This window comes from Glycine soja, chromosome 4, assembly GCF_004193775.1.
Source record: "Glycine soja cultivar W05 chromosome 4, ASM419377v2, whole genome shotgun sequence".
In the NCBI taxonomy this organism is placed as follows: Eukaryota; Viridiplantae; Streptophyta; class Magnoliopsida; order Fabales; family Fabaceae; genus Glycine; species Glycine soja.
This window is the reverse complement of record NC_041005.1, coordinates 48,279,415-48,306,284: the sequence shown is the minus strand read 5'-3', so window position 1 is coordinate 48,306,284 and position 26,870 is coordinate 48,279,415. Positions and strand designations below refer to the sequence as shown.

At 33.9% G+C, this 26,870-nt stretch overlaps 3 protein-coding genes, 1 long non-coding RNA gene and 1 pseudogene across 7 annotated transcripts; 4 read left to right on the top strand and 1 right to left on the bottom strand.

Moving 5' to 3' along the window:
* The first annotated feature begins 1,072 nt into the window (after window positions 1-1,072).
* LOC114410112 (serine/threonine-protein kinase ATG1t-like) lies at window positions 1,073-4,174 on the top strand. Of its 3 annotated transcripts, none has more exons than XM_028373895.1 (8): window positions 1,079-1,653; window positions 1,863-1,980; window positions 2,061-2,119; window positions 2,786-3,036; window positions 3,122-3,215; window positions 3,282-3,362; window positions 3,443-3,554; window positions 3,648-4,174. In XM_028373895.1, the coding sequence occupies exons 1-8, from the start codon at window positions 1,327-1,329 to the stop codon at window positions 3,713-3,715; spliced, it is 1,110 nt and encodes a 369-aa protein (XP_028229696.1). In that variant the 5' UTR covers window positions 1,079-1,326; the 3' UTR covers window positions 3,716-4,174. The 3 variants fall into 3 exon arrangements, 2 of the variants coding, with proteins under 2 accessions (XP_028229696.1, XP_028229697.1); XM_028373896.1 differs by having other exon boundaries at window positions 1,083-1,653; window positions 2,972-3,036; XR_003666274.1 differs by lacking the exon at window positions 3,648-4,174 and having other exon boundaries at window positions 1,073-1,653; window positions 3,154-3,215; window positions 3,443-3,503.
* A 694-nt stretch (window positions 4,175-4,868) lies between these two features.
* LOC114410111 lies at window positions 4,869-9,446 on the bottom strand. Its single transcript, XM_028373894.1, has 7 exons — window positions 9,194-9,446; window positions 8,503-9,108; window positions 6,995-7,179; window positions 6,306-6,544; window positions 5,997-6,196; window positions 5,540-5,665; window positions 4,869-5,439 (listed from the first exon to the last, which is right to left on the bottom strand). The coding sequence occupies exons 1-7, from the start codon at window positions 9,347-9,349 to the stop codon at window positions 5,341-5,343; spliced, it is 1,611 nt and encodes a 536-aa protein (XP_028229695.1). The 5' UTR covers window positions 9,350-9,446; the 3' UTR covers window positions 4,869-5,340.
* Window positions 9,447-11,982: 2,536 nt separating this feature from the next.
* LOC114410114 (UPF0235 protein C15orf40 homolog) lies at window positions 11,983-12,856 on the top strand. Of its 2 annotated transcripts, none has more exons than XM_028373897.1 (3): window positions 11,983-12,217; window positions 12,306-12,394; window positions 12,448-12,856. In XM_028373897.1, the coding sequence occupies exons 1-3, from the start codon at window positions 12,058-12,060 to the stop codon at window positions 12,592-12,594; spliced, it is 396 nt and encodes a 131-aa protein (XP_028229698.1). In that variant the 5' UTR covers window positions 11,983-12,057; the 3' UTR covers window positions 12,595-12,856. The 2 variants fall into 2 exon arrangements, with proteins under 2 accessions (XP_028229698.1, XP_028229699.1); XM_028373898.1 differs by having other exon boundaries at window positions 11,989-12,217; window positions 12,463-12,856.
* A 1,395-nt stretch (window positions 12,857-14,251) lies between these two features.
* LOC114410899 lies at window positions 14,252-16,228 on the top strand (annotated as a pseudogene).
* Window positions 16,229-23,492: 7,264 nt separating this feature from the next.
* On the top strand, window positions 23,493-25,333 carry LOC114410110. The gene is made up of 3 exons (XR_003666273.1): window positions 23,493-23,789; window positions 24,776-24,857; window positions 25,241-25,333. It is a non-coding gene; the product is annotated as an uncharacterized LOC114410110 (long non-coding RNA).
* Window positions 25,334-26,870: the final 1,537 nt, after the last annotated feature.

Genomic DNA, 26,870 nt, shown 5'->3' with positions numbered 1-26,870 from the left:
TACTAGGTTTGAATTTTGAGTTGTTCAAAAAATACACCAAATATATAAGAAAAATTACACCATCTGTTAATTATGAATTGTCATTTAATAAGATTATTCTCCTATTATTTAATAAAAGAAACGCAATAAAGAAAAATAAACTTTGTAATTCTAACTAGACCAACAAAAGTTGAATAACGAGCTTTTCTATCGGATCATAGGAGCATAGTCGAAGTAGCATTACCTGGATGCATATCTTTGGGAGTTGGATCTCACTACCATCATTGTTGTTGTGGGCCCACGTCCAGGCCAGGGTCAGAATAAGATAAGGCCGAGAGGAGGAGATGTCACTTCAACAGCAAAACAATATCCATTTAAATACTTTTATTATGAGATGAGGATTGAAGAGTGATTAAATTATTTATTTTCAGTTGATTTTGTGGTACCAAAATAATTAATCAATGTGATGCACGTGCTTTGTCATCTATTAGGATCAGGATGTTTACATGATAAAATATATTTTTTGTTTTTTTAAATATAATTAAATTCAATTTTGTTACTTAAACTCTTTTTATTGATTTTCATTTCGTAAAATGTAAAATTTTAAAAATTAATCTTATTATTTATTAATGTTGTAATATACATTAAAACATATCAACGCACACAAACAAAAAAACATTAAAACACATCATATTATATACAACTTAGAAGTAATTATCAACGTGACATAGTTAAATACATATATCATTATTAAATAATGACAAAATAACGCTTATAAGAATCAAAATCAATAAAAATAAATGTGTGACTATCCAAAGCTAAAACTAGAAGGGATGTAAAAAAATTTAAAAATAAACTTTATATAGTTATGTAGTAATTTTTTTGTATATTATCTTATGTTAATTCTATGAGTAGATTAAAATTATTATCTCATTTTACTTTCTTTTTTATCAGATTAAAATGTGAGATTGATTGAAAATATAATTTTGTTGATTGTTAAATTTTATTATTTTACATTATGTTGAATAATTTTCAGATCCTTGTGAGATATAAAAATTAGAGTTAGAGTCTTTGTGAATGCATAGAAGGTGTACAATGTACATCAATTATAATTAAAATCAATACATCAATCACTTTTTTCATCGGTGGAATGTATAACCGATGCAAAATATGAAAGTCATTCATGTCCCACGAACAATTTTTATCTTCTGCTAATTGGTCGAGTTCTACTTGCGATCCTAGTGGTTGAATTGTGACGACCACATGTATTTCAAAGAGACGGACAGCACAACATGGAAGCTATAAAAACATTAGACCGAGACAAAACCAGCTATTTTTTTTTTAGAAATGGCGAATAGAGAAGAAAACAACGAGGGTCACAAATTCACAGTGAAATATGTTGGACTCAACGGAATGGAATGCGAAGGCAAATTGCCGAGGAGGGTGGTGGGAGTGAGAAATCACTGTTACCTTTTGAAATCCAAAATCGGAGAGGGTTCATTCTCCGCCGTGTGGAGAGCGGAGCAGAGACCACCAACCGGCGTTGACGTGGCGGTGAAGCAGGTCTTCCTCTCCAAACTCAACCCTCGCCTCAAGGCATGTTTGGATTGCGAGATCAATTTCTTGTCCTCCGTTAACCACCCCAATATTATTCGCCTTCTTCACTTCTTCCAGGTTCTCTCCTCTTTTTCCTTTCATTTCGCTTATTTCCCATTTTCATTGCCATGGTAGATGGTTTTCCGTTTTATTTTTCCCACCCTCTTTGTTAATTTTGATCTTGAAATGGAATGTGTTTGAAAAATTATAACTTTGTTTCTTTGGGGTTGGGGGGTTGATTTCCACCTTGTATAGTTACACGTTAGTTGTTTTTGTTTTGTGGTTAGGATGATGGATGTGTGTACCTGGTCCTGGAGTTTTGTGCTGGAGGGAATCTTGCTTCTTATATTCAGAATCATGGGAGAGTTCAGCAACAAATAGCCAGAAAATTCATGCAGCAGCTTGGTAACTTTTATTTGTTTTTTCTGTTGTGTTGTAATACTACTTTTGATGGCAATTAGTGTAAACTGAATTGTGTGATGCAGGGTCTGGTCTAAAAGTATTACACTCGCATGACATTATTCACAGAGACTTGAAACCAGAGGTAGGAATATTATATATGTTTTCCGGACATAGAATTGAGTTCAGTAAACTTTTGAAAATGGAAAGCTTCACTAGTTTATGTCACCGCTTTAATGCAAATTGCCTCATACAGTGGCATTTATTGAAGACTGAAGAGCATTGTTTCAAAGTAATTAATTTCATCTCTGGGTAAATACTAAATACTGAGTCCTATTAGTTCCTGTCTAGTCTCTCACTAGAATAAAAGAAGACAAGGAAACTCAAGTTAAGTTAAAAATTTAGCTCGTGTGCTTTTGCTTAGAGTTTTGAATTTGTAAGTTAAGGTAACTTTAGATTTAAATTTTGTATTTTTCTGTTGAGCAGGCCCTTTATTTTTGTTATTCTGCAAGTAGCAGCAATGCAAACTTAGGAGTAGTTCAGAACTAAAGACTACCTTGCCTCTTAAATCTTTGAAAAATGCTAATTGCTAGGAATGCGTTTCTATGAAACAACTTACAGATAGTTAGAAGTAAAATAAGTTGTTGTGTTTGTTAGTTACCCATTTACTTTTTAGATTCTACTATTTTTCCTATACGACCATGGTTGGTTGTGAGGCATTTGTAACAAATTTCATACAAGAGATTTTGCTAAAAAGCACTGTTGTAAATATTCTACTTTAAACTGGCGTCAAAACTCAAAATGATTTCAGGTAAGTCCATTAAGGGCAAACAAGAAAAAGGGAAAATTGCAGCCCATTTCCCATAACGGCTTGCCCAAGTTGCATGAGAAACCTTTCTCTTCTCTTATTGAAAATCTATTAGTAGTAACTATCATTTTGAGAATTGAGACAAGTAGCAAAATCTTGTTTGCTTTGGTGCTATTGTTGTTGAATCAGAACATTTTGCTATCAAGCCACGGGGTTGAAGCAGTGCTAAAGATAGCTGATTTTGGTCTCTCAAGGTAGTTGTTGGTTTAGGGGAATGAATATTGAGAGGAAGACAATTTATTTATTTCGTTTTTCATTTATTACTCTGACTATGTGAAGGACTGTATGTCCTGGTGAATATGCTGAGACAGTTTGCGGTTCTCCATTATATATGGCTCCAGAAGTTCTTCAGTTCCAGAGATATGATGACAAGGTATCAACTCTTCTTACTTTCTACATTAATCAACTGGTTTTACTGAAATTTACTTAATTAATATAGGCAGACATGTGGAGTGTTGGGGCCATTCTTTTTGAGCTTCTAAATGGCTACCCACCTTTTAATGGCAGAAATAATGTTCAGGTAGCACCATAACTTTGAACTGCTAATATTAAAAAAAATGTCTGTCTGTGATCAATGCTAATGAAAAATGCTGATTTCAGGTGTTGAGAAACATCAGATCCTGCACCTGTCTTCCATTTTCTCAACTGATTCTTTCAGGATTGGATCCTGACTGTCTTGATATTTGTTCAAGGCTACTACGCTTAAATCCAGGTTTTGCACATTTTCTATTTTACATTTTTAACATATCTGCTCAATTTCATGTGGAAATCTAATTATTTATAAAGTTTTTGCACCCTATCACAGTGGAGCGCCTCTCCTTTGATGAATTTTATTGGCATAGCTTTCTACAAAGAAAACTGATGGGAACATGATAACTATACCAGGATTTGAAGTGTTCACGATCTTTCCATGGTAGTTATCTTCAAAACTATCAAATTCATCTGTAAAAGTTAATGCCATTTCCGTTTCTTTCCCATCTTTGATTTCTCTCCTTTCTGAACATTGGATAAGTGCGTTACTTATGGGGATATAATCTATGAGTTCTTTCTTGACACTGCCTGCAAATTCAGCAGCTTTGGAATTTATTTTTTTTAATTCCAGTTCCACTAGTAACCGCCTTTTCAAATGACTTAGTGATCTTAAATGTGAGAGAAGTTGTGTTCAGACCTCAGATCCCACCCTCTATTTTAGGGTGTGATTGATAACTCATCACATCCAACTTGATCCACGGATGACGGTATGAGAGAGGCTATCATTTGTTGCTTCCCCATATTTTGATCTTTCTTTACATGGTTTTTAATTTTAATGCACGTATAAGATGTCAAGGCAAACACCCTCTATTGTTACTGTTTTTTAAACCATATATTCCCCATGTTAGGTCAGGTTGTGAAATTAAACTCTTAACATGATGTTTTTAACCTTTGTTTGGATTAAGCCTGAAATAGAGAGAAAACAAAAAAAATAACAGATAAAAAATAAAAGACAAATAGGATGTAAAAATGTATTGTTTAGATGAAAATAAATAGGAGATGTGGAAAAGAATTACATGATTTATATATCAATTAAAAATTAATTTTTTAATATTTTTCAAAAAAATAAAATAAAAATTATTTTAGCCTAAAGACGGAACCAATTCCATGCGAATTGCGAAGGATGGAAGACATTTCCATGCAAGACCTACAAAGGATTCCTCTCTTCCCTTTCATTTGATTAATAAAAAGAAAAGAAAAATCTTATGTTATTCTCTCTAATTCACTGTATCTTATTTCTACGTAAATAAACAAGATGTTAAGGAACCCAATTATTTGTCAAACTTCGTTTGTGTGCCGACGCTCCTAATACACGTTGTTGGTGTCTTTGCCAGCCATTAAACCAATGATTCAAGAGGATATTAAAAAATGGTTTAAGTCTTTGTCACGCAAACGCAATGTCAATATGTCATCCTCATCTGCTGCCTCAGATTTATATATATGGACAAAAACATGCCGATACTAATAAAATGAAAAATTGTTGCACGCAAACATGTAAATCATATATAACGTGTAGACGAGTACGTTGTTTTAAGTGAAGGTAATACACCAGCACGAATGGTGAGGTGAATAACAATGACGGTACACCTAAGCTTTCCACTTATTAATATACTGCACTGAACACAAGGCTGCTATCTCGCTCGATGATTTCTGGTTGACATGTTTCTTGTTTCTCTTATAATGAATGCACATAATGGTGTGGAACGATGAGAAAGAGGGATGCCATTCCTAATGCGATGCCTTGATCACATTTGAGGACAATTTTTTACAGCAAACATACACAAACCCCGTATAGTGCATTAAGCGATATATTTGTTAATATATACATTTTTTGTAGTATGTACGGCTACTTAAGGATCACGAGCCTGAAAAGTAATGACAAAACATAATATAAAGCATGAAATATATTCCACGCTTATGCCTGTTAAGTATTGCACTAAGCAATGCAACACTAGAGATGATCCAACTCAGCGGTCTTCCTTTCGTACAGCATTTGGATCAGACATCATGTCCATCATCATTTTCTCAGGTGAATCCTCCCAACTCGCAAATGTCTTCAAGTCAACCTAAACAATAGAATGACAAAAAAATGTTATTGCTGTTCTTTGATTTATCAAAAGTTAATATTTGTAATGACTAATCGGAGAACAGGACAAGGTAGGGTACTTTTCTTCTTTGCTCAGTGAAAAGCTCTTCTCTCTTCTTGTAAGAGTTCTGCACTTCCTTTGCTACTTTCCCACCAAGTCCCCAAACTTCAACTTCAGAAATCAGACCCTCGACAGGAAGGAAACCCTGAAACATAAGCCAACAACAGCTCAGAAAAATGGAGACAAGTGCAGTATGTAGTATGTTATTGGTCTATGGCCATGATACTTCTAAACAAAACTCTCTGTTTCTAATGTTTTTAACATCAGCCAAATATTGAATGCATTATCTTGAAATAATGACAGGAAATATCACACCCAGCATGGAAGAGTTCTCTGGAAAATTACAGACTTTTATAATGATTTAAAAAGGTTTCCATCAGAGAACCTACAGGATCAGCAATTTTTTATGCATGCACTAATCAGTTCAGGGTTACAAGTTCAATATTCACTGAGTATTTTCAGCAATAGGTTTATACCTGATCTGGAAAGAGAGATCCACTCCGGTAAGTTTTGTCAATAGCATGATGGCGAACAGTCACTTTTGCAAAATCTTCATCAATAAATATTCTCTCATTTCCTGGAGTTCCTCCAAATGCAACTCCAACCGGCTTTGGATGCGGTTGGTATACTTTACCAGTAGGATGCAAGTGGCTATAAACAAAATTCTTTTCCTTACCTGTCAATAGTAACATACATGATTGATTTCAGGGTTTCACAAAATCCAATCTCAGCCCCACAAGAAGAGAGAGAACAGGAAAAGGAACATTGTCACCTCTACTACCTACCAGTTGGTGGAAACACATGAAACACTGGGTCAATAGAATATAAACATCCAGAGTTTCCATAGAAGATATCTTTATTTTCAAGACCTTGATCTGTTAAGGCACCTATAACCCATTTCCTATCAATGGAATTTCCCTCGTGAGCATCTCCTGAACTTGCAGCTATCAAAATTAACAAAGGACCTTTGTAACCTTCAACATGAGACCAAAATCTGCCAAGGCCTCTTCCATGAGTGGATGAACTATAATGCAGTAGACATTCAATGTCCATTAGCATTTCCTTTTCCAACAGGTAAGTCTAAACAAAATTATGAATGTTGCAGTTCAAGCAACATATCTACTCTATGCCAAAAAATAAAAATAAATATGAAAGCATACCTAACCCCTAATTTTAACAACAAAAAATTGAAAAGAAAATTGACCAGTGTCCAAGACTGTTAAAGCACAATTGTGTGATGAAGTTATGATTGAGGGGTCAGACATGCAAACACATAAACAAAGTTATGAATGTTGCGGTTCAAGCAACATATCTACTCATGTCAATAGACAAAAAATTAGGAAAATATCAGAATAGACGACAATGATACCTTTTGCCTCATTTTAACAAAAAAAAAAGAAAATTGACAAGTGTCCAAGACTATTTAAAGCACAATAACATGATGAAGCTATGCTTGAGGGTCAGAGATGCAAACCGATAAAGAAGGTTATTATCCATTCCACCTCCATTGCTTATAAATGCTCTAGAAATCTCTTCATTTCTTGTACTTTTCTGTGTGATAGAAATTGCCCATGCCCTTCCTTGGGTCAAAATATAATCATATGCAGCAGGTGATGAAATATCTCCAACAGAGGAGGAATTAGAGGATGCCAATTCAACCTGCCATTCAGTCAAGGAATTATTTGATCTTACAGCACCTAAACACCATGTCAACATATTTTTCTCCTATAATAACTAAAGATAAGAAAATACTGCTACGCTGTTTTAGTTGATAATATACAAACAAATATAGTTTATTAGTGAATTAAAAAAATGGCAATGACACAAGAATCTAATAATAACAATAAAAAAATGCAAAATAATTTATGAGTACATTGCTCTTCTCAGCAAATGATAAATGAATAATAAAGTGTACTAGAGACTGTAACCCTAAGAATTTTCAGCAGAAAGAAGGTAAAATAATGTCATTATAATTCTTCATGCCAATGTATTAATAACTAATGAACTAATAACTGAACTGAGCTTACAAAACATAAATGGCAAATCAGTTAGAAAGGGACATAATTACTTCAAGTGTTATGTGGAATATTTGCTATACCAGAAGAGATACCAGCAGTGCAGTTATAAGAAAAAATGCTTAATTTTGTTAAATTATTCAATGACATCATGGTGGTTGCAAGTCTATTTTTAAAGGGGAAAAAAACTGAAGGAAAAATGACTTAAAAACCCAATAAGTGTAAAAGAATTTGAAATATTCCTTAAAAGTAGGAATTGTATAGCCTTTCTGGTTGGTTCAAAATGACATTTTTCACCTCTGTTTTCAACTACAGTAAAGCAAAATATTTGGATTCTAAAAAAAATTCAAACATGGACACCAAAAGGTAGAATTGGGGAATTGATTTCCTATAATGGTGAGCATAAATAAGAAAGCATAAAGTTTAAGGTTGACAGGACTTCAAATCAATTATCATTCCCTACTACCAAATAACAACAATCTCAATAAGGAAATCCAGCAGAGGCTTGAAAAGGTCACTTAACACCCAAAGGAATGGTAAAGCAATGATCATAGGTCAATTTTAGTATGCCATGCTGATGGGCTATAGAAGATAGCAAACAATTTCTTGAGAGCTTTTTGTTCGTAAGATGAAGCAACCTTCACGTTTCAATCATAAAGGGAAAAAGACTCAATCATAGATTACAGGGTGAATGTTGAATGTTAGGAAAACACATTTGAAAGTAGTTTCAGATCACGACAATTTCAGCATGAAGGTCAAGGCAGAAGAAACAAAACATTCGGCAGGCAAAATTAAATCACAAGCAACTGAGCATAGTTATATAAATCACATTTCAACTAAGAATGTAATCAACCAAGAACAGCAGATACTAATCATGTCTCATATAGAGTAAAGAAATCAGCAAACTATTAGAAAACACAAAACCACGATGATCACTGAATCCATTGATCATAAACACACAAATTACCCCATCAGATGCTGCTATTAGCAATCTAGCATGAAAATACTGCCTCAAGCAATCCGGGAGGCATGGCACGGTGCTCATAACCCACGTCACAAACTTCCCTGCAGGAAGCTGAACCTCCAAGCTCGAGATATCACAGTCCCACACATTCAAACCACCCTCAACCTCACCACACGATGCGATCACCGACAACACCAAATGATTCAGATCAGGTAAGCTCAAATTCCCTTCCCCTTTCAACTTTCTAGAACCACCCCACGACATAACCCAACACAGGGCGAGAAGCAGAAACACGTTGCTAGGAAGAACGTGCCCGTTTACCTTGCAATCATCATCCCCTGATTCAAACTCCAAATGCAAAGGCACGTTCGCACTTTGTGAAATAGCAGCGAACACTCTCATGAGCATATTCAAAGAAACCGACGCGGACACCCTAGCACAGCACTTGTTGTAACCCCTCACGAATTCAACCCAAATTATTCCCTCTTTGTCAGGCACGAAAAATTGATCAACTAGGGATGAGGCTAAGTGATCTAACAACACCGGAAACGAATCTGGCACGTTGCTTCCGGAATAACTTCGACCTTCGCGACCGAAACTGAAGCATTGCTGAAAAGTGAAAACAGCGAGCTTGCACGTCATCAATATAAAGATTATTGAAAATGAGAAAGTTTTTTAGATTTTCGAGTAGTACCTGGAGATTTTCTAAGGGAACGGCGTTGGTCTCGGGATTAGCGAGCTTGGAGAAGGCTTTCTGAAGCAGGGGGAGAGCTCCGGTGGAGGCTGTGACGGCCTCCGCCTCTTTCTGCTCCGCCGACACTCTCGGCTCCGCCGAAGTGGACGCTCCCATCGCCGTCGTTGCGTTGCTTCGCGAAAATCGGATGTAGTTTTCTCCAATGTTCTGGAGCTTCTTCTGGTAGTTTCTTGTTAAATTAATCCGAAATCTTGATCTCTCGATTTAAATAGCGTGTTTGGGGACCGTTGGATACAACGAAAGGTCACCATTAGTGTTGATAATTTTTAATTAGTTGGATTATTAATTTATTCCTTTTACTTGTGTGTACTTTGCGGTTTTCACTTTTTGCCTTGATTTTTATAGGTCAATTTATGGATCACTATTATTTATCATTAAATTCATCTAACTTTATTTCTCTTATCCTACAACTCTTCCACCAGATTCAAGCTTATTCTCGGTCTGCTCTGTCATTTGCCGCAAGCTGCCGTCGGAGGTGATTTCCGACAGCAGTGTTTCATTTTTTTTCTTTCATTCTTTCTCTTCTTCCCATCCCTCCCTATATTTGTTCCCCCAGTTGTTGTGATCTCCTCCTTCCTCTCCGGCGTTCCATTCCAGATCTGCACCCGATCCATGACGTCGTCGAGTTCATCAGAGCCCAGATCTATGACGTTGTCGAGTTCGTCGGAGCTGAGATGCATGACGCCCAATCTGCATTCATTTCAGTTCTTGTTAATAATGGAATTTTTGTTTATTTGCTTGTGTATTTATTTTCATTGGTGGAACTTTGCATTTGTGTTGCTTACTTGATGTCAATGTGTTCTGTTGAGTGGTGGTTGAGTGCGCGGAGCAAGTGGTTGTGTGCGGCGAGGTTCAAGGGACTTCTGTTGGAGAAAACATTATTGTTGGATTTGTTCAACGATGGTGATCTCAATGTGGTGGTCAAAGGCGGTTGTGTCGGAACTATTTTTGGTTTTGGAATGCAAGAAAAAGATTAAAATAAATGAAAAGTTGCTGTCAAAAATCATCTTTTGTGGCAACGAACAGTGGCTGCCAACATGATAGCAACTGCAATGAAAAAAACAGATAGTACTATTATGCAGATGGTGCACTGTAATACTACGAATATCAGATCAATCTAAAGACCACTATTAATGGTTCATAATAAATCATCTATCAAGTGGTTCACTCAAGCAATGCCCATTTATCCCTCTTCCGCTCCCTTAGCTAAGAAGAACTCCTCTAAAAAAAAAAAAGCTAAGAAGAACTCTGGTGGATTTCTGTGACTTTGTCTACCCCTTATCTTCTGCACAATCAAAAGAACGCTTACACTTCGTTTGTTACAGTAGAAAACACTGCCAAAGCGGAAAAGAAATAAAACATGAAGTGCGTTTGTTTTAGTTTTTACCATCTAAACGAATCATATTTTTACATCTCTTTCTTCTCTTGGTTTCATTGCAAAACTTATAGCATAGAAGAAATATCAATGCTTTGCTGGATAATACCCTCAAACCAGCTCCAAAAAGATTGCGCAAAACAACAATCAAAGAAAAGATGTGTAGTTTCAACACTGGCTTTACAAAGGCTCCACATGAACACCACTATGCAACCTCTACTCCAAAGATATTCATCAGTGGACATTCTATTGTGAATAATGCGCCAAAGAAGAAAGGATTTATAAGGAGCTATTCCTCTGAGCCAAATGGCCTTATCCCAAAGAACTTCAAGTGTTCGGGTTCTGACTGAATAGAAGGTGTCTTTTAGAAAAAAGTCACCAGAGTCACAGCTCTTCCACATTAGGACTTCCTTAGGACTACAATAGGACTTGCTTAGTCACCCCCTTGACTCATAGAATGCTTGGAAACTATCTTAATAATTTGATTGTAACTTACTTTCCAAGACCAAAATAGGACAACTCAAGGCTTGATAATGGGATTTGAATTCCTACTAAGAATTCTACTGTATAACCCTTATTAAGTAACCTACCGCTTCAACTTATAGAATTTACTTTCAGTATAACGACTGGGAAGGAAATTGGTCTAGAAAAAGACTATTAGTTAGACGAAATAGTCATTTGATTAAAACTATTAGAGGATTGTACAAGAATAGACTCCTAAGAAACACAAATACACCTATTGTAAGTTTTAGTCATTAGACAAACAAATTATCGTATTTTTGTCTCTGTTGCTCACATTGTTATTAACATCATTGACATTATTATTGACAAGACTACAATAAACAAATTCTATTGATTATTAAATCATTAAACACTTCTTCAACAATTAAAAATAAATAAATGATTTACCCCACCTATTACATTCTCAAATTCCACTTGCATGCATTGATTCACACATAATTTATTTGAAATCGTATTAATAATTACATTAGATGAATCTAGATCAAGGAATAGTGGTAATAATATAACCGTCATTCTATATTAGAATATGAATAGTTTCATAAAAAATATTAGAAAACCCAATAAGAGAAAAAAAAAAACATCTTTCAACAATTCAATTAAACTATCAAGACATGTTAGAGGTCACTAAGAATTGAATAAGTCTGAACAGATAATGGTTTTTTTTTTATCGTGAAAGAAATTTTCATAAATTTAAAAACCACTAGAAATAATCATAATAATTCATTGGCAAAAGAGTACATTAAATTTTACCGATCAATAAATTAATAAAATCAATTAAAATTTTTTTTAATACTATTCCTATGTGACAAAGTGCATCTTAAAATAGGTACTCCCGCGCATCATAAAGTGCTATTGATTAACCAGAGAACGACGGCGTTCCTTGCACGCAAAGGCGTCGTTTTAAATTATGCCGCCGGCGAAGAGGGGAAAAGCAAAGGCGGAGCCTAAGGTAACAACGCCGTCGGAAAAACCTAATGATTTTCCGTCTTGTATTCGGAGCGTGCCTCCTTCCTCCGTCGCTATAACCATCCACGCCAAACCTGGTTCCAAATCCGCATCCGTAACTGGTCTTTCTCTTTCTCCATCTCTCTATTTCGCGTTTCTTCGATTATAATTAATAAATGCGATTGTGGATTTTCTTTTCTTAATAAGCAGATATAAGCGATGAAGCGGTGGGAGTGCAAATTGACGCACCTGCGAGGGATGGCGAAGCAAATGCGGCTCTTCTCGATTACATCAGTTCTGTAAGTTCTGATTAAAATAATTTGTAGCAAAATCAAATGTTCTGTAACGATAGTTGCGGTGGTGGCAGGTTTTAGGTGTGAAACGAAGACAAGTTTCTTTAGGCACTGGTTCTAAGTCACGAGATAAGACAGTGATCGTGGAAGATGTAACCCAGCAATATGTTTTTGACGCTCTGGATAAAGTCTCGAAGCAGCAGTGATGACAAAAATGAAAACGTGTTTTTCTTTGTGCTTTCTCCACAATAAGTGCAGCCAGAGAATATGTGATTATCTATTTTCCCGTTAGAAGACTACTATTGCTCTGGCAGTGTTGCAGTGTAGAGTGGTGTATTTGTTTTATATATTTTGACAATTTCATGTAGATTTATGCTGGCTAGTGGCTATATTTGATGAGTGTTAACTTTATGTGTGTTGAATATCATATATATGACTTATAATCCCTTAACATTTATAGTTGCCAAATGAGTTTTTGCAGGAATAGTTAAGGATTTGATCTCCACAACACACATTATTGGAGAGCAAGGAGGAGTCTTAAGTGTCATAAAGTCATAGTAGAATTATCTACAAGGAATGATTTAATATATTTATTTCTTTTGTTGATTTTCGTTTGGTTTAGAGTTTTACAGAATTTTTTAATGGAATTAATTTTGAATTGTTGGATGTAATTGCAAGATATGTTTAAATTACTTTAAGTCATATATTTACATTAGTGCCGGGATTAATTTTTCAAATAAATAGTAAGACATCTGTGCTGCGAAACAACATTGCCTATATTAATGAGGAAAGAAAGAGTGAGCGTATAATTCTCACAAAAAACATATACTCCAGAGTTTAGTCATAGATCAATAATATTTTGAGAGGGCTTATGAAATATTAATATCATAATACGAGAGGAGAATGATAACAGGGATAGATGATTGAAGAAGAGAAAAAGTAGTATATAAATAGGGATGGTATTAGAAATGAATATCTTGTAAAATTTAGCTGTTTTTAGTGAGAGAGGAAGACGAGGTTGTGGCTTGCGATTCATTTATTCACCAAAATAAAATAAAACGCATTAATTCCTTTATCTAATTTGCCTCAATCAGTTCAGACCTGCAACATTTTGGCTTTTCAATTCCTTTATCTGATTTGCTTATTTAATAGTTTTGGTCTTCTTGCCCTGAGGACAATGTCAAAAAAATTATGATTAACGCAATTTTGTAAATTTAAATGAAAAATTTTCTCCTTTTAGTTCCTTGATTAATGCCCTAAGGGCACTAGTCAACATTTGCCTAATACTTTTAATTCCAAAAGTTTGAAATCGTATATTCACAGCATAGATGAGTTTGATGGAAACAGAAAGCTCAGAAGGGAGTGCAGGCCTTCTAGAGCCTCCTGATCCCGATGTTCTTGAAATTGATCCCACTAATCGCTAAATTAGGGTATGTAATTGTGTGTTCCTTTTACCTTTGTGTGTTTTTTAACATAAAACCTAACTATGCATTAAAGTGATGGTTTTTTTTTTTTTTTTTTTTTTTTGTATTCATAACAGTATAACGAAGTTATCGGCCAAGGAGCTTTCAAAACTGTGTATCCATTGTTTTTGTTTTCTTAGCAATGTGTTTCTTTATTATTTTGGTTTTTATTGCAGTACTTCACTAGTAATTTAATTCTTTTACTTCAAGGTTTACTGTTTTTCATATGTAAAATTGAAAAGACATTTGAAATGCCCTGCTCAGTTTAGAACATAATGCATAGCATTTTGTGGTTCGTGATTTTCATCAAGTATTTATTGTTTTAGTGAAATTTGATTCAAGATATGCATTTTTTCCCTTTATCTATGGTTAATTAGTTACAAGGCGTTTGATGAAATCAATGGACTTGAAGTTGCATGGAGCCAAGTTCAGGTGGCTTAGAGAGGCTTTACTCAGGTGCGTCTATTGAAGTCACTGAAGCACGACAGCATAGTAACTTTCTACAATTCCTGGATTGTTGACAAGCACAGAACTCTTAACTTGATTACTGAGTTGTTCACCTCAGGGAGCCTCAGAAAGTGTGTTCACTATCCCTTTTAAATGTTTTTCATTTCCATCTCATAGCTGTAATGAACGAGTACTAGTAGAAGATTTTTTCTGACTTATTTGCCTCGATGCTGTTTGATTTCTACACCAGTTATATTTACACATATGTAATCCTAGTAGGGACCCCGGAGTTCATGGCACCTGAACTGTATGATGAACATTATAAGGAATTAGCCGACATATATTAGTTTGGGATGTGCATGCTTGAGTTGGTTACATCTGAATATCCTTACAGTGAATGTAGAAACTCAGCTCGGATATACAAGAAAGTTTCATCTGTGCATATTCTTATTGATAATATTCTTTTTCTTTAAGCTATTACTGGGATTCTATGGTCATATAATATTTAATACTGCAGGGCATAAAGTCTGTTGGTCTTTCCAAACTCAAAGATCCAGAAGTAAAATCATTTATTGAGAAATGTCTTGTCCCAGCATCTCAAAGATTGTCAGCAAAGGAGCTTCTGATGGACCATTTTCTCCAAGTGAATGGTTCACTGAAGAATCGTTGTCTTCCATTACCAGATATCCTTCTTCCTAAATATGGAACCTTCGAAAATCATTGTCTTATGTCAGAAGGTCCTGCCAGTACACGTGTTAGATCCATTTCAATGGATCTTGGTGATGCCAGTGAGCCGCCATTGACCACTTTACTTTATAATTCTGTTGATTCTGTTGATGATGCATTGCCTTCCCCATGTGTTGAGATACGAAGGTTGAAGGAAGGTGACATTTTTTCTAAAAGGTGAACAAAATGATGAAATGTCTGTATCATTAGTTCTCCGCATAGCTGATCCGAATGGTCAGTATAACTTATAGTAGATTTTTACTCTTAACAAAACCATGTTTATAATATATTGATAGAAAGTTAAGTTATCTGGCAATAAAATGCAGGGCGGGCAAGAAATATTCATTTCATATTCTGCATCAACAGTTATACTGCCATCTCAGTTTCAAGTGAAATGGTTGAGCAACTTGAACTTGCTGAGCAGAATGTTAAATTCATAGCAGAGTTAATTGATTTGTTATTGATAACTTCGCTTCCTGATTGGAAACCTTGTGTAGAGATTGATCATTTAGTTTCTTCTAATGGTAAACTAACTCATTCAAGTCAACAGAGACTCAAAATTAGCAAAATACAAGCATAGCTCAGAAGGTTCTAGCCAAATTGTGGCTGAAGATGTAGGTCTCTCTACCTCGCCTGGAAGACCAGCAGAAATGGAAAACAATGATAATGTGATTTGTGACAAGTTTATGTCTCGTGCAAACATTGGTCTTCGAAGAGAAACAAAGACAAATGATTTGTATTTTGAGAAACATAGGTCATACAGTTCTGCAACATCTGACTTCAATGATAAGCATTTTTCGACAGTTTCATTCATGTCTGCTAAATCAGGATTTACAGACTTTGACTTGCCTAAAGTTAGTAGTCAAAGCTCACTTACATCTGAATTCAGGGCATCATCTAATTATAGGAGTTTTCCATGCGTGGAAAGCAATGGTACGATGAATTTCTCTTGTCATCCCGTTAGTACTTCCTCCTTCTTTGAACCTGGGGATGAGTTGAGAATAGAGTTAGAGATGATTGAACAACAATACCAGGATGAAATAGAAGATTTATTGAGAAGAAAACAGCAGGACATCACGGAGACTACAAGGAGGCATTTACAAAACAATTCAAGCATAAAATAGTTACTTTTGCCTTTCTAGTATGTAATAATAACTAGTAGTATCTCATCCCTTCTCAATATCCTTTTAAGTAACAATTGCAAGTAGTGCGTTCTGGATGAAAAAGGTTCACTTATTAGTTATTGTGGCAAGCAATTTCCTTTGCAAAAATCTATTGAAAATTATCCCTAATGTCATCTTAACATGTGCCAGATGCATGATATGAAAGTAAAGCTAGAAAATCATCCCTAATGAGGTTGAACCAAGTGATCAATTTCATATGTTTACGCTACTTAATTGTTTTGCATGGACTCAAAATTTTAATCAGTCGGTACAATCATTTGCAAAGAAAAATACCAATAATAGTTAATCTGTTTGATACCTTCCTTAATCCCATGCTTGTGAAATTAGTAACACCTTATTTTTAGTTTCTAAATACGAATAATATGCAATACCTAATTAGTTATCGGAAGCAGTTAATTTTTTTAAAAAAGAAAAAAACTACCACATTGTATATTATTTGGATCCTGTGATAGGGACTTTTTTTTAAACAATATCAGACCTACAAGAGCAAAGAGTAGTGAAAGGCATCCTAACCAGGTTAGCACCCCCTCCACTGCCCAAACTAAACAAGCCACAAAATATATTAAGAAGAACCAAATACAAAGAGACATGGGGGACATAAACCGAACCCATGAGAGAAGGCTATCTGAACCTATAACTAGGAAGACTATCTTGTGATAGGGACCGGCCAAAACCATGGTATAAATTATAGGAGGTTGTACGTGTATCCTTCAGATAAATGTATTATTTGATCTCATAATAGGATCCTTAGATTGGCTTAATCTGGACCATATTGGTTTATATCCGACATGATAAAAAATACAATTACTAAAAGTATTTATTTATAATAAAAATTAAACTAACACATAAAAATATTAGTATATTATAAAAATTATATACTGAAAAATAATAAACTAACATGTGTGGGCAGTATCATACTATCATGGCAAGTCTCGGGGTTCATTTTCCTGAATTTAAAATATTCCATAGACATTTCGATATCAGACACCGAATTAGAGGATAAGGATGGCCTTCCTAATTAGAAGCGATCCCGCGGCTCATATTGTTCGTTGATTAATACTTATCGACCCTAAATATACAAGAAAACTATCTGTGTCTACAATAATATCTTCTTTTTTCTTGTGGTGGAACTTTTTTTTTTGGTAAATTCTTGTGGTGGAACTGGAACAATTATATGTTTAAGTGTGCCAATAAAATGTCATGGACAAAGGGACCGTAATTTTTGGAAATGAAAATTGAATAGTGAATACCGAGCAAAGGTGACTTTATCCAAAAGGTAAAAAAAATCTAGTATGAAGATGATTTAATTTAAAGATAATTGCGTCATAGGTGTATCAGTTGAGGTATGGAATGGGTATGGGATAATTCATTCAAAGGTTGTTTTCTAGATATAGAAGAGAAACAATATTGTGAACATAACCTTATTACCAAACAAAGAAGAAGAAAGAAACAATATTATGAACATAACCTTTCAAGGATTCAATAATAATCATGTTTATTTGGGGTTTGGGACTCCATTATTTGTAAAACATGCATTAACTAGGGATTCGTTAATTGATTTATGATTATTTCAGATTGAAAATATATTTCTTGGCGAAAACCACACAAATTAAAATGAGAAGTCCAATGATGAAAATACTGCAACATATATAGCGGTGGACAAAAATGTATTATATTTATCATTTATGTTCCTTCCAATGTCTTTTTCAGTGGAATCCAATGAAACTCCAATCAGTAGTCATTATCTCAGCAAGGTATCTATAACGCTGATAATACGTTTGGCTTTAATTATAATAGAATGTCTTCTACCAAAGAAGCATACGAGATGCCTTAAAAAAAGAAGCATACGAGAGATAAAAACACTTCAACGTGTAATTTTTTTAAAAAGGAAAAGAAAAGAAAAAAACTGTATGCTGGAATATTAATATAACTTTTGATACGTATAAAATTTTTCTTTTACATTTTTTTTTGGAATGAAAATCATTCAATAAGTTAATAAAAACTCACATCAATTTATTTTAAAAAAAGGCTTTAAGAGGCTGCAAAGTTTGTTTGGTTGAACTATAAACGGAGAAAAAATGTATTTATTAATATACCATACAAAGTTTTAAGTCCATCAAATTTATATTTCACTTGATTTTGAATTTAATATATTTTAGTTAAGCATATTTAAACTAAACTAAAAATTAGAATGACAAACTCCTCACGAGTAAAGAAATTAAATAAAAATGATTACTTTTTTTAATGAAAAGAAGTACAAGCAGCATCAGTAAAAAAAAAAAAGAGAGAGAAATAACTTCTCCACGTGGTAATTTGAATTTTAGTTTACAAAAATAACTTAATTATCCAGTATTTATCAAAAGTAGAATAGTAGAAAACAAATTGATCAATGAATTTAAATATGCCTTTTAATTTATTTATCATAATCTAGCAATTTATATTTAAAATTAGTAATAATAATTTGCACAATAGATCCACATATACTATTTAAAAAAACTATTTTAAAAAAAATAAGAATGAGAAGATTAAACACCATAAGTAAGGATAAGACTCATAGACTCGAGTCTTAAAGTTTTTGGTTAAAATATAGTGTTAAATTCACTTATATGATTGTTCGAGATCCATTGGTTTCTCTCCACGATCCTCAATCTCACATCAATTGGTATCAGAGTCAAGTTTGACTTGGTGACTGACTCAAATAGGAAATGACAACGGTGAATCTATAGATATAAAGATATTTTATATCGAAAGTCTTCCTCATGGGTGAATCCATACATGGAGGTCAAGTAGCAAGTTCCACAAGTGTTGGAGTGGTGCAATGTATTAGAGCATGTTGGCGGCAATGGTTAGACAAGTCGAGATAGTCATGGTTAAGTTCTAAGGGCTATTATTGGATACTCATGAATTGAAAATGACTTTCACGGTAAGGGAGACTACAGTAATGTCGAAGGAACTCGCACCTAAGGGAAAGATTATTAGATTATATGTGTAAGATGAAGTCTCGCATCAAGTATAAATGGGAAGGTTGAGTACTATATAAGTGAGAATAAAACCTATAAACCCGAATCATAAAATTTTATATTAAAGTGTGGTGTCAAATTTACTTATATGATTGCTCATAGGCGGTTAAATCTCGCTAAAAATACTTGTTTTATTTTATTTCTAATTAAAAAAGTTGTTTTTTATTAGTAACTAATACAGTAAATTAAAACTTGTTGTAAATAGGACATTCACAATCCATATAATTAATATTTAACATTTATAATTGAAAAAATTATTTTTATTTAAACTAAATAAACCATTTATTTGGATTAATATGCCGTTGTAACTTGAAAATAATAAAATTTCTAGGATTTATTCTCTTTATACATAGAAAGAATTCGTTATTTTATGTTTTTTTTAATTCTTTTATAAGACTTTTTTTTATATTTTAATTAGGTCAGTTTTGTTTGGTTATAATCAAAATATAATATTCAATTGTTTGTATTCCTATTTTAATTATTTCAACAAATGATTTTTTTATTTATTTTGGAAATCTCTAATAAAATTTGTTTGTTATAAAATAGAAGTTAATTAAATGTTCTCATTAATATGATATGAAATAGTTACACTTATCACATAGCCAATTTAGGGCGTTATGTATTGGATATTAACTCTTGAACTTAGTTCAGTGTTTTTATTCCGAATAATTTTTTTGTCTAATTAACACTACTCAAACATAAATATTTCAATTGTTTAAAAATATATATATGTATATATTTGTCAATGATAAAAGCCTCATGTAGTAATATACTATAATACAGTACACCACTGGTCTGGAAGATACATAATAATCCTCCTTGAAAGTTTTAGATCAATTATTGAACTGAAATACAGAACTAATTCATATGCATAATTTCCTGAAAAATTAATATATATATATATATATATATATATATATATATATATATATATATATATATATATATATATATATATATATATATAATAACTAAGAAAAAAATCTAAAAGAATGTAAGACACGCAAGCGGACCACATAATTCTGAAATTCAATTGCATCAGATACTAACTTACTTGAATAAAGGTGAATTCAACGGAGTTGGTATTTAGTGTCAGTCTACTCTACTTGTTTCAATGACTAGTGTAAACGTTGATGTGGTTGATCACTTACATGATTAAGCTTAAAATTAATTCTCCACATTGCATAAAAATAATGAAAAGAAGTTCCAATTCATTTGAAGAGAAGCTTGCAGAATGCTGATTTAGAGGAATAGTTGTACAAGAAATTAATACAGCAAATGCATGCATGTGTGGTAATGCTATACAGTATAATACTAGACGTTTTCATTAATGTACATCAAGAATGTTGGTATAGAAACTCTGCAGCTTTGATCATTCATCATTGTATATATAATAATTTATCTATATTCCAAAAGTGCCCCCAAAAAATATAGAGATTTAACATACATTATCTCCTTCAAAGAAATGCAGCTAATAGATCATATCATCATTCTAATACCATCCCTAGAAAAAAAATAACATGTCATCATCAAACTCCCTCATGCCCCAGTGTACATCAGTTAATTAACCAGTTTGCTTGAAAAGAAATTTGAAATAAAAACCCTAAAGTCACCTTTAGGGTGATCTCCAACTTTGTAGGCCAATGTCATTGTGTTTCTTTGAAGGAGAGGAGAACGGTATGTGTATCCTCTTTGGCAAGAATCCAAAAAAGTGACCCGTGTGCTGAGACTTTGGCTTCAATTTGAAGACGTTGGTGGTTCTTGATCCATGACCGTGCCCCAATATGCAGAGAAACAAGACCAGCAAGAGCATTAGAGTTTTACGTCTCCTACTACGTAGAGCTACCATTATGTAACAAAGTGGTGAAGAAGAATGAAGAGTGAAGATGAAGTTTTTGGGGTGGTGACTATAACTACGTTTTGAGGAAAATGAGGAGGGAATGGCTTGAAACGTGGGCAATTAAATGCAAAACTGTGAATGTCAGAGAAGAGCCGGTTGGTTTTTTGTTTGAGAGTTCATGTGGGGTGTAATTTGGCAGAGAGAAAAAAGCAGTGGGGGAAGATTAAGAATAAAGAGATTGAGTCAAAGGAATTCGGATGCTTCTTCAAATGTTGGAAGCTTTTTGGGACGGGCCCTCATGGGATGGGATAAAGTGATTATTATAATGAAAAGAAAGGAAAAAAAGGTTATATTTAAAAGGAAAAGACATATACATCGAATACCAATAGAAACAAAGGAAAGCAAAAGGGGGTTGTATTAACATTATCACATTATGTCATCTATTTTGTGGTTAGGTGAATGTTTTGGACCCATAGTCCGTATTGATGACCTGGTCAAGGGTGCATTTGTTTGCTGGAAAACAAAATTAAAAGAAAATAAATAAATAATAACTAGGAACAGTTTTAGACCCGCTCAATATAGGAAAAAGAACTTGTCCATACGCTAATGATCGTGCCTTTTTTTTTTGAAGCTCTCAACCCATTCCCCTAATTAAAGGTGCTACTGCATTGCCTTGTCAATGTGCACCTACAGTAAGTAAACTACTAGCTACCAACTTTACGTACACTCGGATTCTGACCTCAAGGTTTCCTCCATCTCCCCTCCCTGTTCCGATCATCAGCAACAGCTACGGCTCCTATTTGATTCCACTACAGTTTATTTTTCACATTTTGTTAATGAGAAAAATCATTAGGTGTAAGGTTGTTTTATTTTAACTAATTATTTTTAATTTGAGTTATAATTATGTAACTGTATAAAATATTCATAAAGAAAATACTTATATTTATAATAATTCGACCCTTACTCGTAGAAAATTTTCTTTCATAAAGAATATACAAGGGGTTTGTTTATACTTATTTATTTTGGAAGACTTCTGAAGTCTGCATAAACAGTTTTTAACATTCAGAGAGTACTTTTCTCAACATACATTATCTGAAGTTTGAACGTGAGTTTGCCAGTGATTTAACAAATAAAAAGGACAACAAAAGTGTATTGTCAAACCCCAAGCGGATAATAATTAAATGAAATGACAGAGCTTTGAGGTGGACCATATCTAAGCTCAGCCCTTCATTAAAAGCTACTGTGGACTGTGGAGGCCTTGGGGCTCACTGCCTCAATAAACACATGCAACTTTCAAAGTATTTTCCCCACTACTCTTTTTGTTTTGGGTGGGGGCAAGAATCTTCCATTGATTCTAATGCAGATTTCAATCTGTCTAATGAAGTTTTTGACAGAAAATTAATTTTTTTTCTTCATTATTCAAATACTGTACCCCTAGGATCTTTTTGATCGTATTACGGATGATCTTACTTTATGCTTAGTCTCTTCGTAATTATGAATTTTAAAATTGTGGGACTGTATATTCCTTCGATACTAGATTCTCTTAAATGCATGCCGACCCTTTCATGTTGCCAGATAAGCATCCCATCCTCAGTCCTTAAGCGAACTTAATTAATTGCTTGCAATACAAATCCAGGGATCTTAGAGCAGCAACTGGGATCGCGTATGATAGACTGTTACGAGAATATCACGTATGATAATATTTGAATGTTATTGAACTAGATTTCCATACCTATTTTATTTGAATGTTCTTGAACTAGAACTCCAGACACTAAAACACGATTTGGTTACAAGAACATATACACACTTTAAATTGTAAGTTTAAATTCTTTATACAATATCTAATATAGATGTGTATCTGACACATTATTACACACAATTAACACTATTTAAGTGTCTCTATTTCTTAGTTGAGCAGTTTATGACACATCACTCTGCCATGTTTGACTATATTATTACTTCCTCACCACACCATCTTTCTTCCCTTGAAGTTTAATTGCCATAGAAGATCAAATTGAAGGCGGTCTACAAGGAAACACTTGGGGCTCCATGTGACCATATAACATTTACTACTAGAAAAACAGCTTTCCAAGATAGTATCTACAACGATTCTGTAGAATCACCTTAAAATGTCAAACGGTGACAATTTTGTAATTAAGATAATTATAATTTAAATTTACATTGTAAAATCTACGATGGTCAAAAGAAACCGTCATAGAATGACACCTAGTGACAATTTTGTAATAATATTCAATAAAGACAACGACGGTCTTTGTTAATGACCGTCTTTGTTGCGTGAGTAAAATAAGTGCCCTAGGTCACGCGCGCTTGTCCGATCGAAAACCACATCAAACTGCTAGTTGTTGCCCTGTGTTGTGCCTCTCGCCCTCATTAGCTAGGCCTGAGTTTGCACGTTTGGTAAGTACGAGTCATCCCTAGCTTGCCTGTGTATTCAAACAACTATTTAAATGTGTTTAAAATCCCTTGTTCCAGTTGCAAGGGAGTTGTTTTGCCTTCACAACTTGACCTTTTTTATCCCATCTTCTGTTGTATGGCCCTCCTGGCACGGGCAAAACATCAACGATTCTTGTTGTGGCACGCAAACTGTATGGTTCACAGTACCAAAATATGATTTTGGAGCTCAATGCATCCGATGATAGAGGAATTGATGTCGTGCGCCAGCAGATTCAAGATTTTGCTAGCACTCAGCTTATCATTTGGGTTGTCTTCTCTGCCTTTTATCCCCCTAGTTGTAACTTCTTACTATATAGTTGTGTGTACTGTTTTATTACTGTAGTAAATAGTTCTTTGTAGTTTGTGTCGTTGGTTTATCTATGTTTAACTTGGCTGTCAAATTTGATATTCTTTTGAGTTACTTTGTTTTTATGTGGTGATTGCCTTAGCTATAGTGGCCATCTATGTTATTCACTATAATTGAACTTGAAAGCTTCAGAAATTTGTTTGAATATGCTACCCGTGTTTGCTTATCAGTGTTGCTGCTTTCAAGGTTCTGCTCTTATTAGTGTGTTCCTACTTTCTATACTTGTCCATTGGTCAATTCTAGAGATTCTAGTGAATAAAAGTCTTGATGCTTACGTTGATTTGTGTATGTATAATGAAATACTCCAGGAAAAAGGGATTTTATATTCAATAGTTAATACTGATAATTAGATCATAGGTACAGACAGAGATATAGAAAGCGCATGCAGGTCCAACAGTTCTAAAAATATAAGACCTGACTTGTGTGTGCATGTCTCTGTAACTTTTTGCACAGTTCAACTGCAAGTGTTCCAAATCCTTGAATCATATCAATTCCTTTTAGTTAATTAGTGTGCTCAATTTTTTAACACAAAACTATGGTTCACTTTAGATTTTAAAGTTATTGAGGAGCCTTGTCCCTGTAGATAAAATTTTGAAAGGAAACCAATAAGCTATACATGCAGTAAAACTCACCATTTGATTAGGACATTGTCTCTGAATTTGGAAATGGAATTATGATATTGGAAGGTGCTAATTCCCGTGAAACATATATTAAATTGTTTGTACATGCTAATCCCCTTCCTCTAATGCATCTCACATCTGTGCCCTTGTTATTGGATAATCACTCCACTACATTGTTAATTTTCTATAAACATTTGCAACGTTGTAATTCAGTTTTTGACTTAATAACTTCCAATATGATGATTGCCATTTTGTAATTTGACTAGGCTTGATGTTGAGGACAGCGGCTTAGCAGCTTTTGTTCGGCTTAGCAATGGTGATATGAGAAAGGCTTTGAATATTCTTCAGGTAGTTTGCTGAAGGCCTTCAGTTTCCTTATATGCAAATCTAGCTCAGCTAGTCCTTTTTATTTTTTATTTTATTTTTCAAATAAAGGAGTAATTATATCGATTATACCAAATCAAGTTCCAATTTGGACATGAGTACTATACTGTTTCAGTATCTTCCCTTCTGCTGCTTACATTGATGCACACATTGAGATGTGTTTAGAACCATACACTTGTATACATGAATGCTTACATGGAATCATATAACAATTAAAAGTAGGGAAATTCGGGTCATAATTGGTGAAGTCTTAGAGATGGCAAGTATTAATTCCGGTATTTTTACGATGATTATGCATGTTACACGATCTGAAAGTATAAAACTCTTGAATGACTTCTATATTGCAGATTCTTGCTTGAAAACTTTCAACTTTAATGGCTAGCAATATACATTACAACAACATTTATATCCTTATGCCATTAGGTGAGGTCAATACTGGGTGTTTTGGTTAGAGTATGAGTACTCATTTTCACCATCGATATGATTAGCTTTTCTTTAAAGTTCCAGCCTTATCCTTGCAATTAAAATTAGTTGTAAAATGTCTATTACAGATTCACACTGCCACCATTTTTGACATTGAAGAACTTTGAAGGATTGGACCTTGGAAAGATGGACAAAGTAAGATGAGTCATCACAGAATGATTTATGTAGGTTAATTTTCTTTTCTTTATCGCTAATTGAATTCTTGTCATGATCCTTTCAGGCTGATGACTCTGGACTTGCTTCATATGTTGTGGGTCAAATTGATCGCACTCTTAGCTAGAAGGTAGGTTAGATGATGCGTCAAAATCGATGTAGAAAGATGAAAATAACCGATATAAAAAGTTTGTTTTCTAGTAATGATTGGCCATATATCACAATTCACAGATTAAGATTTTCGAATGTTTCTCAATTGGCCCTTAGAACCAATCCAGCAATCATAGACTTGTATTTAACCAAATAACAAACTGAAGTTAATTTGAGGGTCCTACACTCCTACTTGAAAGTTGAAAAAGAACATTAATTCAAAATGGACAAGGACGATCGTGGGGAAGTATGCACGGCCACGTCCCTAGACTTTGTATTTAACTAGCCACACATCAACCAAAAAAGTCTCCTTCGAGTACCATTCATTTGATGCCATTCTAAGATTAAACCCCACCAAGTTGCAAAGCTAACTATGAAGATTATAATGTGTTGCATCACATTTTCCCTTTCCTTTACCTTTCATGGATTCATGGAATAGTACGTTTTCAAGGAAAAAGTTTCAGACCCTCATCTACCCTTGACAATGGAACTATGTGCCTAAGATCATTAAGACAGTGAGAAATTAAAGATAACCATGCCAGAAAATAAAAAAAAAATGTGTTAATTGTCTGATGAACGGTATGATTGTGACTTAATTTAATTTCTGGCCACTCAGCATTTATTTGTGTGGTACTTGGCTTTTAGTTATTGTGTGGAAAGCATCTTTAATCAGATTTTGCGGAGATAAATTAATGACTTCATTGTTTAAAGAGGTGACATGCCTTTGAGTTTGAGGGAAGGAAAACATACATAGAACATGCATCATAGTTTGTTCTTGTAATTGTAGCCTTGTAGGTAGTTTTGTTGGTTGAAATTAAATGGAAGCAAGTAAGCAGCCCTATGACGATTCGTAACAAATAGTATATGCTAGCAATTTTTAATTGATGGTTTTGTTTTATTTATTTATTTAACTGGATCGGCATTGGATTAATAAAAATGTTAAAAATGATGTTTTAAATCAAATTGATTTTAATTCATGAAATTAAATGAAGCTAATTCACATATTTTCACTATTAGGCCTGCTAGCATGTTATAATTGAGTCGGTGAAGGAATATAACACGTATAAAACACCGAATACTCGTGGTATATGTCATCAACGGTGAACTCTACAATAATAATAGAGCCATTGCTATTATGTATTTTTTTTTTGTCTTTTGTGTTCATTCACATATTATTAACTAATTATTCTC